The 17216-nt window shown below is 43.3% G+C and overlaps 1 protein-coding gene across 6 annotated transcripts in view; it reads right to left on the reverse strand.

Moving 5' to 3' along the window:
• PSIP1 (PC4 and SFRS1 interacting protein 1) overlaps positions 1-13789 on the reverse strand; it is a 66035-nt gene extending 52246 nt beyond the window's left edge. For 3 of the 6 annotated variants that reach the window (XM_037901996.2, XM_037901994.2, XM_037901997.2), the window contains exons 1-4: positions 13156-13455; positions 12528-12669; positions 10963-11039; positions 4012-4150 (exon numbers count right to left, since the gene is read on the reverse strand). In XM_037901996.2, coding sequence (XP_037757924.1) covers positions 4012-4150; positions 10963-11039; positions 12528-12599 — 288 coding nt within the window. In that variant the 5' untranslated portion in view covers positions 12600-12669; positions 13156-13455. Of the gene's footprint in view, positions 1-4011; positions 4151-10962; positions 11040-12527; positions 12670-13108 lie in introns of all 6 variants that reach the window. The other 3 variants (XM_043546844.1, XM_043546845.1, XM_037901995.2) reach the window with 3 other exon arrangements.
• Positions 13790-17216: the final 3427 nt, after the last annotated feature.

Below are 17216 nucleotides of genomic sequence, written 5' to 3' on the forward strand. Positions count from 1 at the left end.
CCTCAGGGAAAAGGACAGAGACCTCTCTGAACAACAAACAAATTCAGCTATCATCTCTGTGACGACAACTCACAGATCAGCCTTGTTACTCTGTACTCAACTTTCCAAACTAAAATCTCAGTCTTTCGGATATCTCTTTCTGGATGTCTGTCATCTTAAGCTCACCATGACCAAAGCAGAGTACTTAATACCCCTGTCCCCCATGCCTAACCCTTTCCCACACCTTGTTAGTAAGAGTGGACACCATGACAACCAACAACCTCCCTGTCTTAGACCTGTAACCTGGGTGTCATTTTTGACTTGGCCCTCTAGATCCTCACATCCAGGCCATATCTAAAACTTGCTGATTTTTCCTGGTTAACGTCTTTTAAGATCCTTCCTCTCCATCCATACAGTTAAAACTCTCATTCACTCCCTCATCTCCTCACATCTTGACTACTGCAATATCATCTCTAGCCTTGACAAATGCAGTCTTACCCCACTTCAGAATCATTCTCCTGGCTGGTCATTTTGACCATATCACCTCTCTTTGCATCTCTCCACTGGCTCCCCATTATCTCAAATACAAACTACGTGCGTCTTCATTTTGAGGTCCTTCACTGCCTATCCGCACCCTGAATATCATCGCTCATAAGCTATCAAGAGCTCACCACCCACCTCTGTTTCCAGCCTTCAACACCCACTTGTAAAATTTTCAAACAAGCACTTTCATGCTTTCTCCTGTCTCTCTCCTAAAGCATGGGAAGGGCACTACATAAACATCAGCAAAGCCACTTAATAATTCCCTTTCAATTCCCTCCCTAAAATTCTCTTCTGCCAAGATGCCTACAAAAAAACCCTTAACATTAGGCAGTTGGTGTGCTGAAACCACTGACTTCCAGCTTTGTACTCCCCCATCAGTATGTATCTATTGTCAATTATCTCAGATTGTAGATGTTTGTATTATGTGCTTGTAGCAGAATGGGGCCCTAGTCCTTAACTGCTCTCCTAGGTGCTACCACAACACAAATGAAAATAAAAAATGAATTCTGCATGGGTAAATGGCCAAATGAGGATCCAATCAGATGATCTCATCAGAGAATCAGGATTACAGGGTAACAGCTTTTTCTTTACTAAAGATACCATCTGCACAGGATTTTCACTCTTGTAGAGTAATCTAGAGCAGCGATGCTCAAACTGTGGGTTGTGACCCCAAAGTGGGACGCAATCCCATTTTAATGGGGTCACCAGGGCAGGCTTTAGACTCGCTAGGGCCCAAGTCCGGGGCTGAAACTAAAGCCTGAGGGCTTCAGCCTTGAGCAGCTGGACTCAGGCTTTGGCTTCAGGCCCAGGTGATGGGGCTCGGGCTTTGGCTTCAGCCCCGCATGGGGTCCTGTAGTAATTTTTGTTATCAAAAAGGGATCGCAGTGCAATTAATTTTAAGAACTGCTGAGCTAGAGGAACATCCTCAAAAGGGATAACTGCTGCAATGTGATGCAACTAAGCCAATACCAAGTGTTAGCAGAGAAGCATATATAAACAGATCCAAGGTACCTCTGTAGGCTCATCGTGCACAGCATGTCATCCAGCTGAATGAGCCCAGAACCAGAGAAACAACAACATGCAGAAACTGATCAACAAACAATGAGCACATCCTGAAGTTAAAAAACCACTCTTTTTGTAGAGTGAAAGAATCCAGTCTCCTCCATCTTGCAAATGAGTTCTGGAGTATGGAGAGATCAACAAAGAATTCCCTCCTGGAGGCTGAATCCGAGCAAGAGTGCTTTGTGAAAATGTGAAGGACAACATGGTTGCTTTGTAAATGTCTACAATGGAAATGTGAAATCAACACAAGACTGCAAAATCTGCAGGAAGGAATACACAGCAGGAGGCTCTCCAGTTTATGAAAATATATCAAAATAGTCCCTTGATCTATCAGAAGTTGCAAAGAGACACACAGTATTCTTTATATAGGGGACAAGCTGGCAGTGTGTTTCGTCTAAGGAAAAAAGGATCACAGCCAGGCCTGGCTGAAAGATGCTGGAAGTTCTGTGGGATGAACTTTGCTTTATAAGACATGAAATTATTAAAGTTTAAGTACTAGAATGCATATTATGATTTTATTGTATATGTAACCATTTGTTCCCTATATTTCTATTTACTATCATTTGAATCTCCCCTCTTTTTTAAAAAATAAAACAAAAACAACTTTTGTTTTTACTATATCAAACACATATAAGTGCTGTGTATTAAATGGAGCAGTGATCATTAGCAGAGGCTAATCTAGTAAGCTGGAGTGTACAACTTCTTTGGGAACAGTGGATCTGTGAATATTGGGAGTGTCCAATGGAACAGGGGCTGGACGCTCAAGTAGATGCTCAGAGGCTGGAGTGTTACTATTGCTAGCCTGCAGAAGGAGAGCTGAGCCTGCGCAGACCGAGGGAAGTGCTTGTGTTTCATTAATAGTGGAGTCAGGGACTGCCCCATGTCAGGCACAGACAAGGCTTTTTCACATTAAGGGGAGGTGGTAGTGAGGTGCCTCACAACCTGGGTACCTCCAGGAAGCATCACAATATCCCATGTTAAAAAGAGTTTTTCAATTACCTAATTTTGTGGGAGTGGGAAGGAGTGATTTAAGGGTATCTAGTCCCATGTAATACGGACGGCAAAGGCCTACAAAGATAGTGGTTGGCCTTGGACCAGTTCATGAAAGCTAAAACAGCTATTAAAACGTACCCTGATGCACTAAGTCTTTAAGACATATGCAGGAAGATGCATATAGCAGGTTTCGTACAGGGCAAGTAAAGGAGTCCATATGTCCCGACTACACTAAACTTCAGGTCTTTCCATTTGGAATTGTAGGCCTTTCAGGAAGGTTTTCTGAGATGCTAAGCAGGTGGAACATTTTCTCAAAGTCACCACACCTCTGGTCAGGAGACAATGTCAGGAAGAGTTCCTGGTTTGGCACTATCAAAGGCCAGACTCCCAACCTATCTTCAGTCATGTTCTTCTTCCTTGCCAGACATATAGAATCAAGAGATGTCTTGTGGGGCAGAGCCCACTCCCACATGTGTAGGGCTTCCTGATGTAGGAAGTGGCAAGCTGGTGCTTCCCTGCTTGCTTGTTTGAAAATTGTTTCACAATAGTACCTAAGGGTTCCAATTATGGCTCAGGCTTCATTGTCCTAGGCACTGTCCACACAAACAGAAGATGGTGCCTGCTCCTCACAGCTTACAAGTGATATACTTGGATATAAACTAACCCTGCATCGGCTTCCAATCCCAGCCTTGTCACAATTTGGACAGCAGAAGTTTGTACAGGAGGCCAAGAGATGAGGAATCTCTGATACATACAAGGGACTATATCAGTAGGCTTATGTGGTTGCTTTTGGAAGACAGAGGCAGGGATAAGTGGGAGATGCCACATTGCTCCCAGCCACTGGAGCAGGAGGACAACACAAGATAATAAGGTAAAGGAAAATTTGTGCCAAGAGATCACTTGTTGAAATGTTAAGATAATATCTGTAGAGCAAAAGTGCTTGGACCTACAAACTGACTTATGTAAATGGAAAGAAGGGCAGTAAGCTAAGTTTCTATCAGATCACTGAAGATACCATGAAGCATAATTCTTAAAAATTAATAAATTTAAAAGCTGAGACCTGCAACATTACCCTGATAACAATCACTAGAAAACTTGTGAAAACAATGATTTTTATAATACCCATGAAACCATTACCAAGACTTCTTCTAAAGTTTACCATAGTAAACAGAAATCACTGATCACACCGAAAAATTTCCTCACTCCTACCTATTACTGAAAACCTTAAGACCAATTCTAAACTATAACATTACTGTCAGTCTGACCTGCAATTGAATGAAACTGAGCCAGAACTTACCCCATCTATGTCATCTGAGCTATCAGTCTACTTTTTCACAACAGCAGGACAACGCAAGGTATTTGACCAGATTAGATTAGATTAGAACATCAATAATGCTTACAAGTTTGTAAGCAATACATACAAAGATCACTTACCTGTTGATGAGAGAATTTTACTTTGGGGTTGTTGTCAATTTCCCATAATCCTTCATTAAAGCCTTTTCTTTTATTTGGTTTACCGTATTTATCTTTATTTTCAGAATATGGGAATATGTCCTTTGGTCCCAAAAATGCCCTGTAAGAAGTGAAAAAGGAAAAATTAACAGGTACATTTTTCTACTCCAACAATTCATTTTAAATTCTTAATACTGCCATATATGAGAGAGAGGGAGAAGGAGACGCGATTGTTTGAAACCAAACTCAGTACTTAAGCATCTGAAGTGATGGAAGAAGTAAGGAAGTAAAGAATAAGAAAGAAAAAAAAAAAAGGAAATAAAGGGAAGAGTCCTTAAATCTTGAAAATGTCTTGAGATAGTACAGGACATTATAGTTTCCTTAGCCTGAAGCCATCTTGCAACAAGAAGTTTCTGCTGTAAAAAAAATGTAATTAAAGACTCATGATATATAAGATACACATACTGCTTTCAGTGTATTCTGTTGTAGTTGTCTTAATTATATTACACAGACAGTCCATATATAATTTCCACTGTCTGTGTGCATTTTGCACTAGTATAACCCTCTTTCAGTACATACAGGCAAAGAAAGAGATTTTAATTTGTGCTAACTTAAAATGCGTAAAGTATGTTCTCAACACCTCTGCCTTTAGTGCATAATACATCTGCAGAACAGGAAGCTTATCTAGGAAAATCAAAATGAAAAACCAGGTTGCAAGATCATTATACTTTTAAGAAGGATGAAAAGCTTTTTTACTTTTAAATGATAGTAGCTCAGACAAGTCAGAGTATGGGGCTATAAAAAGATACAAGTTAACTGATGTACTCATATTCCGTCCAGTCAGTAAACTTTTCTACTATGTCCAGAAATACTTACTCAGATTTTACCAGAACCAATAGTGATTTCCTTAGTCAGCAGCTGAATGTTGAACTGCTTCTTTCCAGCAAAAAAATTAAAGTGAGACCAAAACAAAATCAGTATTTCCTCACTATCTACCTCCCAGTATTTGTTGTTTTAAAATATTTTTTCAGTCATGTAGCTTTTTGTCATCTCTAAGAACTGGCCCCCTCGGAGTTAACCAGCAAATACAAAGGGCATTAGAAGTGGCCTCTTCAGAGGTAGACATCAAATATAAAGGGCATTATTAGTGCTTCAGATGCACAACTACATCTCCTTTTCCTTTTAGCACCTTTCCCGTTACATCAAAATCACAGTATCTACAGTGTTCCTTTTTCTACGCAGTACCTGGGAGAACAAGATTTAAAAATAAATACTCAATACTAGTTTTCACTTGACATTGCAGAACACTAAGACACAGTAAACGTCTCCTTGTATTCCTATGTTTCCATGTTAGAATTTCATCGTGCCAATGCATTTGTTGATAATTGCACAATTTGAGAACTCAGTGGTATTTTCTCATGTTCAAACCTGTGCCTGCAATCAGCTCAGCTCAAAGTATAAGCCCAAGACCAAATCACTTAAAAAAAAAAAAAGAGGTATCGCCTTGTTTTATGAAACAGTGGTTCATGCCAAGGTTCAATACGTAAATTCCAATAAGCTCCACTTTCTCTCTTTTCCACCATCTATAACAAGATCTCTTTGACATGGATGTCCTATTCATGTAGGTAACAAAAGGAGAAGAGTTACAGATCATTTAGGAGACTTTTACATTCATAGATTCCAAAGCCAGAAGGGACAACTGTGATCATCTAGTCTGACTGCTTGTTCAACACAGACCATAGAACTTCAAAGTAATTCCTACAGCATATCTTTTAGAATATCCAATCTTGATTTAAAAATTGGAAGTGATGGAGAATCCAACATGATCCTTGTAAATTGTTCCAATGGTTAATTATTCTGTTAAAAATTTACACCTTATTTCCAACCTGAATTTGTCTAGTTTCAACTTCTAGCCATTGGATCATTATACCTTTCTCTGGTAGACTGAAGAGCCATTATTAAATATTTTCCCCAATGTAGATACTTATAGATTAATCAAGTCACCCCTTAACGATCTCTTTATTAAACCAAAGTAGATACAGTCAAGGAGCTCAATCACGATAAGGCACATTTTCTAATCCTTTAAATTATTCTCATAGCTTTTCTCTGAATCCCTCCAATTTATCAGCATCCTCTTTGAATCGTGCGCACCAGAACTGGACACAGTATTCCAACCGTGGGCACATCAAAATTACAGGTGAGTCGCATCATACGCGCATTTAACTTATGCGAATTCAACTACACACGCTCAGCAAAAAAAAGAAAAGTAACAAGATACCTGTAAATAGTGCAGGCTATTCTGCCCACCATTCCACTCAATGAGTGTATGCCCTGGAGTGAGCGTGAGATGGGAGACGTAAATCTGCTGTTCCCTCAGTCGGTCTCAGTTCCCGCGTGCCTCTCGTAGTGTGAGCATCTCGCCGCGCTGAGTGTGATTCTAGTGTTTAAAGATACTGTACGTATTTTTCATACATAGTCCCTAAACGCAAGCCAGCTACTTCATCTGGTGCTCAACCGAAGAAACAGTGATCTGTTCCAATGCTGGAGGAAAAACTGGCTGTGTTGGACTTATTGAGAGACGGTATGTCAGTCTCCAAAATGGGGCGTAAATATGGCTGCAACGAATCTAGCATCCGTGCCATCAAGATTCAAGAGAGAGAAATTCGTCAAGCCGTGGCATCAAGTGCTCCAGTAACTGCTAAGGTGACGAGCCAGGTGCGTGATACGACTTTAGTGCAGACTGAAAAGGCATTAAACTTATGGCTGGAAGACATGATCCGCAAACGTGTACTTATCTATGGCTACACGTTGCGAGAAAAGGCTCTTAGTCTCCATGCGCTGTTCAAACCTCCTGCTGAAGAGGGACAGCCTCCTGATGAGAAGGAATTCAAAGCCAGCCAAGGTGGGCTTAACAGTTTTAGGAACCCCTTTAACCTCAAAAACATGCAGACTACTGGTGAAGCTGCATCTGCCAATGAAAAGGCAGCAAAAGCCTACCCCGAACAATTAAAGAAAATCATAGAAGAAAAGGGCGATCTTCCGGAACAAGTTTTTAATGCTGAAGAGACTGGGCTCTTCTGGAAAAAAATGCCCAACCGCACTTACACTTTGAAATCAGAAAGACAAGCCCCTGGCTTCAAAGCAGCTAAAGACCGTGTGACTGTGTTGTTTTGTGGCAATGCAGCTGCGTATTTAATAAAGCCGGGCTTGCTCTACAGGACTGCAAATCCCCGTGCTCTAAAAGGCAAGAACAAAAATCTCCTGCCTGTGTTCTGGCAATCAAATAAAAAGGTTTGGGTGATGGCAGCATTATTTCTGGATTGGTTCCACAAGTTTTTCATTCCGGAGGTCAAATGGTACCTTGAAGAGAAAGGACTTGACTTTGCAGCGTTGCTGATCGTAGACAATGCTCCTGGCCACCCTGTGGCACTCCAGTTTGCACATAATGACATTGAAGTCATCTTTCTCCCCCCCCAATACCACCTCCATCCTCTCAACCAAGGCAGTTTCAAGGCCATGTACACGAGGCTTACGTTCTCACGGATATGTAGTACTATAGATGGTGATCCCAATCTTAATGTGATGGAGTGTTGGAAGTCCTTCAACATTGCCAATTGTATCACTTATATTAAACAGGCAATGGATGCAATCAAGCCTGAAACAGTCAATGCATGTTGGTGAGACCTATGGGAAGAATGTGTGAATGATTTTAAGGGTTTCCTGACCACTAACAAAGAAGTGAGACGCATTGTTCAGGTAGCCGGCCAAGTGGGTGGTGACGGCTTCGTCGACATCCTTGAGGAAGAAACTGAAGAATTAATTGAGAGCCATAGAGAAACATTCACTAACGAAGAGTTAGAGGAACTCATAAAATTGTCTACAGAAGACGAAGATGATAACGACGAACAGGAAGAGCCAGCAAGTTGGAATCTTCATAAATTTGCTGAAGTGTTCCAAGCAGCGAAACACCTGAATTATTTAATTTCTGAATATGCTCCCTCTATGGAACAAAGCCTCAAAACCACACGTAGTATTACGGACGATTGGAGACCATATCAAGAAATGTTTGAGCAGCTCAAGAGACAACAGCGACAGTTGTTGATCACCATGTTTTTCAAGGAAAAACAACCAGCAGCAGATAAGCCTACGCAATCAACTTCTCGAGTTGAACCAGAGTCAACCACTTCATCTACAACTCGTTCTCCATCACCCAAGCTCTCCATCGCCTCCGTCTCCCAGATCGACATCCTGTAAAAGCCCTGACGACCCCCTGTAAATACCCCCCTGTAATTAAAAATACAGTACTGTAAAATCATATTTTGCCTATGTACTCTTTATTATATACTCTACATTACTGTATACATTATACATATTACTGTACAGGGTTGTATACACAAAACCATGTACAGTATACTGTACTTTATGGGCAATTTAAGGGATTTTCAAGGGTAATTTTGACTATACGCGATTTTCGCCTTACGTGCTGACTTTAGAACCTAACCTCTACGTAAGATGCAACTCCACTGTATATATTTCCTACTCCAACAGTACATATGCGGTCCACAAAAAGTTTCAAGTGTTAATTTTATGGAATTTCTTAAAGTCAGAAACTTTTGTCTATGACTAATCTCTCACACACGCACACACACCCCCAATCTGGTTTTTTGGACTAATACAACAAAAAAAATATTAACAAATTTCCACCAGCAGAGATGGACAAAACAAAAACTAAGAATATCAATATGTTTCTTATTATTTTGCTTCTAAAGGTACTACATTGGATTGCTATTGGGAAGGAATCCAAAAATGAGAAGATTAACAACAATCACTTCCCATTCACCGCAAACCAGGAGACACTCAAACCTAGAGTTGCATGAAATTTATCATGCAAATTCATACTAATGGTTAGTAAACTGCAAACCACTACTATGTTACATAAAAGTTAGGAAATAATTGTTTGAGGTTTTTTTCTGGTTTTGTGTGGTGGTTCTTCCCCAATCCTGGGGAGAGAGAAATGCACAAGAGCGCTTTGGAGCCAGGAAACCATCACTCCTTATGCATTCCAGAAAGATTGTTTTGCATGACGAAGCTAATGCTTGATGGCCTAGAAAGCAGGGGACTCGAACTTCAAAGCAGTGGACTGCCTTCAGTTTTATAAAATGTAGAGCAATATATTACATTAGTGCAGTCCTGTGAAAACTCTGAAGGTGTATCTTGTGGAGTTCTTCATAGGCACAGGGGTCAGCATGCTGCAGAATCAAGGCCAAAGTGTATAAAATTATTTAATTGAAAATGTACAGAAAATTGTTAGCTACAACTATTATATGATGAACCACTGATTTTCCACCTACTGCTGTATAGATTACATAGCTCAAGTCAAACAAAAATTAGATATGCCCCATAATTAGTATACTCCCATACTGGTGGGTCTACTCTTTCTGATGGTTATTCGATGCCCTCTGCACTTGCCGCTAATGAAATGTTCAGGAGTAGAAATGAAAAACTCTGGGTTAGGAATAAAGGTTAGAAGGAGAGAAATGCTGGGGAGTGGGGAAACATATTGCACATTGCAACACTGTAAGGTATGAGAGTCTATGAGAAATCTGTAATAATGTAACAGTGAATTTACCACACTACCAAACATAGGGTTGACCGTATTTTAATTTTGTAGCAGTAACTTTTTAAAAAAGCACCTAAGTTAGGAGCCTAAATCATATTTGAAAATGTAACTTGAGCTTTTGAAAATTTTGCCCAAGATCTTTCCATGTTATTTATGTGGGCTCATGTAGATTTCTTACTGCTCTACATGCCCCTAAAAATCAATATGCAGGTGCATTCTGGAATACTAATAAAAAGCAGCAAGTGGTGGAATCAAGAATGGCATTTAATCAGTGAGGGAAGGAACAAACAGGTGGTATTCTTATTCATATTGCTGTAGTGCCAAAACAAACCAAAAAAGGTTGAGCTCCATTGTATAGAACTTAGCTCACACACATAGGAAGACCTGGTCCCTTCCCTGAAGAGCTTTTAATCAAATTTAAGACAAGATACAATAAGTGTAAACAAACCTGATCCTGCAGAGATCTGTGAGGGAGGATAGGATAGTGATAGGAATTGGACAACATGAACCAAATGCGCACACAACAGTTCTTTTTTTTTAAAATTAGTATAAAGTGGAAACCTAGTCAGTGGGAATTGCTGCCATTTTTGTTTATGTAGATCCTATAATTTAATAACTACAACTTTCTTTTCTTTTCTTTGAGAACAAAATAAAGGACGATGCTTAAGGCCAAAATTAGTACTATAGTTCAGCGGTTCTCAAACTTTGGGTCGGGATCCCAAAGTGGGTCACAACCCCACTTTAATGGGGACACCGGGGCTGGCCTGGCTTAAACTTGCTGGGACCCAGGGCCAAAGCCCATGGGCTTCAGCCGTGGGCGACAGGACTCAGGTTACAGGTCCCCTGCTTGGGGCTGAAGCCCTTGGACTTTGACTTTGGCCCTCCCGCCTGGGGAGGCAGGGCTTGCGCGGGCTCAAGCTTCAGTTACCCCTCCTGGTGTCCTGTAGTTATTTTTGTTTTCAGAAGGGGGGTCACATTGCAATGAAGTTTGAGAACCCTGCTATAGTTAAAACAAAACAGAATAGGGGGCAGTCTAGTCATAATAACCCTTTGTTTTTATTGACTAGGAAAAGAGCTCCCTGACATCTCATGGAATGGTTACAGTCGAGAGCTCCCCTCAGTATTTCATGGTAGATGTGAAGACCAAGCAGCCTTCTTTTAAGCTGCCTATCTTTCTGATAAAGTTTAGGTGAGGAAAAGTTTGCCTATTTCTGAATATCATTTGTGAATGCCTCCCATACAGGTAGGCTGTGAAATTACTTTTAAGATATTCTGCAATGAAAATGACGTGCTCTTTAGTCTAAAAAACTTACGTCTCATGTGTTCCAAAAAAGAAAATAGGCATTTTATTTGTAGGAGGTTTCACTGCTCCATCAGGAACTTCATCCACCTAAGGGAAAAAAATTACATTATGATAATTAAAATATTTAGTAACAACCAAAAACAATGTGGGGGGACATTTTAAAATGTCATTAAATCTGAAAAATACAATCAGGTGGTCCACGCTTTTACATCACGCTTTTATCCAAAGCGCTTTACAATAGTTAGCTAATGCTACAAACAACATTTGGAAAGATCATTAAGTGGTCCGCTGAGACACTTAGGAATTTTCAAGTGGTCCGCAAAAAAAAAAAGTTTGAGAACCACTGCCTTATATAACAAAAAAAAGTCCAATAAAGGTCAATATACCTCAAAACTAATGTTTGCTTAAAAAAAAAAGTACTGGTTAGAAGCAGTATTGGCTCCCTTAGACACGGTATCTGCTCCTCCAACTGCCACCTCTTCCACAACCACAGCAATGCTTCTCACCCTGTCGAACTGATGACTTGCACTAGCACAACACACTACATTTAAGAAATAGATAGGACACTAAAATATTTTACAATTCTTAATCCAGTACTGCATTAATATAAATTATACACTAATCTTTCATCTGTAATCTCAAAACCACCAATTGAAGTACATCAGTCTCCGAAACTTCCAACACTTTAAAGGCTTCTATTAAGGCTGGTGGAGAAAGCAGACTGGCTTACTGTTCAAAAGTGAACAGAATACTTACTGGTACTGTTGCTCCTGCAGGTTTCAGAGCAGAACGCATACCTTCACAGCAATGTTTTATCAAATAAGGCCCCAGGTATTTGGGAAGAGTACTTTGTGTTGTCCACACCCTTGAATACTCCCACAGCTTGTTACACTACCATACTATAGTCTTCATTACTAACGTCTAACTTGAGGGTCACCTACTTAATACAATGCAGTGCCACTTGATCACACTAAAATGGTAAAAAAATGGAATACTTTGTTTTATCTGTAAATATTTGCACTCTTTCCACCCCCCAAAAAATGCTATGTAGAAAAAGTTTTAGGTGACTGAATGTGACGCTGCAGGAAGTTCACTGAGAAATTTTTGCTGCTTCAACACCCGCTTTCAGTAAACTATATTTAAAAATTGGTGTATCACAGAAAATCTCCCATTGGACTTTGGCAAAAAGTCACAGAAAGCTAGAGAAACCGATGAGAGCTGATGAAAATGCTGCCATTTCAGTGTGTATGTTACAAGCAGAGAGGCTTAAAAAACAAAGAGTAAAACACAGTGCGTGGGTTACTTCCAGCAGCACCACCAGGCCGGCCCCTGCACGAGGGAAACCTGCTCATGTCCTATACATCTACAGATACGCACCCCTTAAGATGGGAAACAAAAACTGCACCACCCAAAGAGACAGCCTGCTATGAACGAACGTTCATCTGCCATGGAGCGATGGACTGGACTGAGGATGGAGGGACAGGCAGGGAAATGCAGCAGGAGAAAGCGCAGGTGAGCGGAGGAGGCGGCAGCAATGGGGGGGGGGGGGGGGACGGCGGCGGAGGGGGGGCTTACCCTGGCTGGCCAATGGGGGTAACCTTTCATCTTGGCAAAGATCAAGTCTCCGGGTTTGAAATCTCGGCTCATGTTTTCGGACAAATGTGGCGGCTGTGGCTGAGGCGAACGGCACGGGCGCTCCCCGCCGGCTGAGATCCCGCTGCAGAGGTGGACACGGCGAGTCAAGGGAGCTCTGCCTCCCCTCAGGGCAGTCCCGCTGCCCGGCTGGGGTGCTTAGAGGGACCTGCCTGCCAAACCACCCCACTCCCCACCACCGCCCGGCTGCCCCCTCCCCGGGGCGCTCAGAGCCCCCTCCCTTCCAATGCGCGCAGCGCCCCCCCCCCCCGCCCCGCCCGTGCGCGCAGCCCACCTTCCCAAGCGCGCATTCCCCCCCCCCGGCTCCCTTCCCATGCATGCCCCCCCCGCCCTCGCGCGCAGGCCCCTTCCCCTGCGCAGCGCCCCCTCCCCGACTTCGCCTCCCCGCTCCCGTCCGCGCAGCCCTCCCCTCGACACCCCGCCACCGGCTGCCCCAGGCCAGCGCTGCTCCCCCGCCCGTCCCAGTCCCCGCGCGCGCGGCAGAAAATCCGCCTCCATCTCACCAGCCGCTCGGGGGGGGGGCGCGAAACGGCCGCTCCCGCCCTCTTACCTGGCGCGGCCCCGCAGCCCGCTTCCTCCAGCCTACTGCGACCGCCGCGCTGCCTCCCGCTACCCCGGCCCACACCAACTGACACGGGCAGGAGGGGACGCGGAGTCCTCAATCTCGGGATGGGAGAGAAACGACAGAATTGGTTCAACCCTACCCGTGTGAGAGGAGAGACAGGGGAAGCGCGAGCCCAACCACCCCTCTTGGGAACGGACCCCGACAAGCGAGGCAGCGGGGGCTGGGAGACGCTAACGCACCTACCGCCCCCTCCCCGCGGCCGAGAAATGGTGCGCTCCTCCCGCGGCGGCGGCGGCTGCTGCTGCTGCTAGTAGGTAGGGAGGCGGAGCTTGGGGGGGGGGGGGTATGGTGCTGCTGCAGCTCACCCACTGACTGGAGGAAGGGCGGGGGGGCGGCCTGACGGGGATGTGGGGTCTCTGCTGCTGCTCCCTGGGGAGAGTGGTCTGGTCCCTGATGTACAGGGAGCGGCTGGCACAGGTGGGCAGCAGGCCTCAGGCTCTGCAATGTTCGCCCTGAAAACTGCCCTCGTGCAGATCCTGTACCGTGGCTGAGCACCTCTTATGTAAGAAGACGCAGCCTTAGCACACGAAGAGAATGACAAAAACGACAGGAGATCAAGGGCCGCTGATAGGAGCCAGGGCCCTCTCTTGGGATATCTCATAGCAGAGCCCCTCTTTCCCAATCAAGTCATTTATGCCATTTAAATCATAAACTATTTAAAGTAGCTCAGGTACTAAGCAATCAATTTGCACACAAGCAGATTTTATTTTAGGAATGACTGGCACACAGTAGGGAACATAAAGATGCCTACCACATGCTGCAGATAAACTCAGAACCAGCTGTGATTATAATCTGTTACTATAACAGGCTGTCAATCGCAGTGAACTCAGACAATTAACTCAAAAGTAATCGTGATAAAAAAATCACAATCACAGTTTTATTCGCACTGTTAAACAATAGAATACCAATTGAACTTTATTAAATATTTTTGGATGTTTTTCTACATTTTAAAATATATTGATTTCAATTGCAACACAGAATACAAAGTCTACACTGGTCACATTATCTTACTATTTTTATTACAAATATTTGCACTGTAAAAATAAAAGAAATAGTAATTTTCAGTTCACCTCATACAAGTACAGCAGCGCAATCTCTTTATTGACAAAGTGTAACTTACCAATGTCGATTTTTTTTGTTACATAACTTCACTCAAAAACAAAACAATGCAAAACGTTAGAGCCTACAACTCCACTCAGTCCTACTTCTTGTTCAGCCAATCACTAAGACAAACAAGTTTTGTCTACATTTATGGGAGATAATGCTGCCCACTTCTTATTTACAGTATCACCAGACAGAGAGAACAGGCGTTCGCATGGGACTTTTGTAGCTGGCATTACAAGGTATTTACATGCCAGATATGCTAAACATTTATATGTCCCTTCATACTTCAGCCACTATTCCAGAGGACACGGTTCCATGCTGATGATGCTCGTTAAAAAAAGTAATGTGTTAGTTAAATTTGTGACTGAACTCCTTGGGGGAGAATTGTGTGTCTCTGGCTCTGTTTTACTCGCAGTCTGCCATATATTTAATGTTATAGTAGTCTCAGATCATGACTCAGCACATGTTGTTCGAACACTTTCACTGCAGATTTGACAAAATGCAAAGGTTTCGACCCAAGGGTTAAGAATCTGAAGTGTCTTCCAAAATTTGGGAGGGACGAAGTGTGGAGCATGCTTTCAGAAGTCTTAAAAGAGTAACACTCCAATGCGGAAACTACAGAACGCGAACCACCAAAAAGGAAAATCAACCTTCTGTTGGTGGCATCTGACTCCCAGGATGAAAATGAACATACATCGGTCCGCACGTCTTTGGATTGTTATCGAGCAGAACTTGTCATTGGAATGGACACGTCCTCTGGAATGGTGGTTGAAGCATGAAAGGACATATGAATTTGTAGCGCATCTGGCACGTAAATATCTTGTGACACCAGGTACAACAGTGCCATGTGAATGCCTGTTCTCACTTTCAGGTGACAAGAAGTGGGCAGCATTATTTCCCGCACATGTAAACAAACTTGTTTGTCTGAGCTATTTGGCTGAACAAAAAATAGGACTGAGTGGACTTGTAGGATCTAGTTTTACATTGTTTTGTTTTTGAATGCAGTTACATTTTTTGTGTGCATAATTCTACATTTGTAAGTTCAACTTTCATGATAAAGAGATTGCACTACAGTACTGGTATTAGGTGAATTGAAAAATACTATTTCTTTTGTTTTTTACAGTGCAAATATTTGTAATAAAAATAAATATAAAGTGAGCACTGTACACTTTGTATTTTGTGTTGTAATTGAAATCAATATATTTGACAATGTAGAAAACATCCAAAAATATTTAAGTAAATGGTATTCCATTATTGTTTAACAGTGCGATTAATCACATGATTAATTGCAATTAATTTTTTAATCACTTGACAGCGCTAAATATAACATTTAGGAGACAGGCGTGAGGGCATTTAATTATGCTTGGACATTTGGCAGTTACAATTCTGGGCCTGATTTTCAACAGGTCCTTAAGTGAGCAAGTATGTAGACTTCTAGATGTGCTTGCTAACACCTTAGATTCTCATGCACATAGCTAGGAAGATAATGTGGAAGTTACATCCGTTAGGTCCAGACCTTTCAGTGCTTCCTACTCTTTTCACAGCATGTCTCTCTACTCCATTATCTAATAATCAAGATCAGTTTGTTCAGGAGCCACATTATATGCATTGTCTGGTAGGAGCCATGTGAAATGCTATATCAGAACAAAGTAATGTTCTCCTAGTCCAGTGTTGCATCTCACAGTGACTGATACCAGGTGCTCCAGAGAAAAGTGCAAAATCTACATAGTTTAAACAAACAAAGGTGGAAGAATTAAGGTGTCATATTCAATCTTGACTTTGGAATTACTTGATACTTGAATGTTTAACTCTTCAGCCTTAACATTCACATAATAAGACAATGCACTTTTATAGCACTCAAAGTGCTACGCCTGGGGGAATTCTGCACCACTGCACGTGTGCAGAATTCATGTCCCCTGCAGATTTCTTTGCTTCCCTGCAGAAAAATGACTTTCTGACAGGGAAGCAAAGGGAAGCTGCAAGAGCAGTTACGCACCACTCCCTAGCTGTGCAGGTACATCGTTTCAGGCACCCACAACAGCTGGCAGAGAGGTAAATCACCACAGGCTTGCGACACCCCAGCCAGTGGCTCCTACCCTGAGCCGGGATCAGCTGCTAGTCCTGGCTGGGCTGAAGGAAGGAGAGGACAGGACTTCCTCTTCCCCAGCAAGGAGTGGCTGGGACTGTGTCAGACCCACTCCCAGAAACCTCCCCCAGCTGCAGGAAGCTCAGCATCCTCCCCTGCTTCCTGCCCCTATACCTCATCAGCTGCAGGGGGAGGGGTCATTGTATGGGGAGGTGCTCCCCCATCCACCCAACCCCCGTGCATCTAGAGCTCCTATACCCAGACACTCTGGCCAAGCCTCAGCCCGTACACCCAGAACCCACCTAGCTAGGGGTGAAAGTAACTTAAAGGATTTACCGGTACACCGGAGTCCTGAGCGGGGGCGTGGCCTCAATCGGAAAAGGCAGGGTCTTTAAATCAAGATTTAAAGGCCCCGGGGCTCCTGCTGTGGCTGGGAGCCCCAGGGCTCCGTCAGCGGGGCTCAGGAGGTGATTTAAAGGGCCTGAGGCTCTGGCTGCTGCAGGGAGCTCTGGGCCCTTTAAATCGCCAGCCTGGGGAAGCCCCAGGCCCTTTAAATTGCCAGCCTGGGGAAGCTGGCACACCGGCTCTTGCTGGTACTCTGTACCGGACCGGACCGGCTTACTTACACCTCTGCACCTAGCCTTCCATACCCGAACCCCACCCCACTGAACTACAACCCCTGCATCTGGAGCCCTCTGCACCCAGACCCCCTGCCTCTAGACCCCCATCCCTGCACACAGACCACCCCGCACTGAACTCCCTGCACTCAAACCCCCACCCTGATGAGCCCCACCCC

Source organism: Chelonia mydas, chromosome 5 (genome assembly GCF_015237465.2).
Source record: "Chelonia mydas isolate rCheMyd1 chromosome 5, rCheMyd1.pri.v2, whole genome shotgun sequence".
Lineage (NCBI taxonomy): Eukaryota > Metazoa > Chordata > Testudines > Cheloniidae > Chelonia > Chelonia mydas.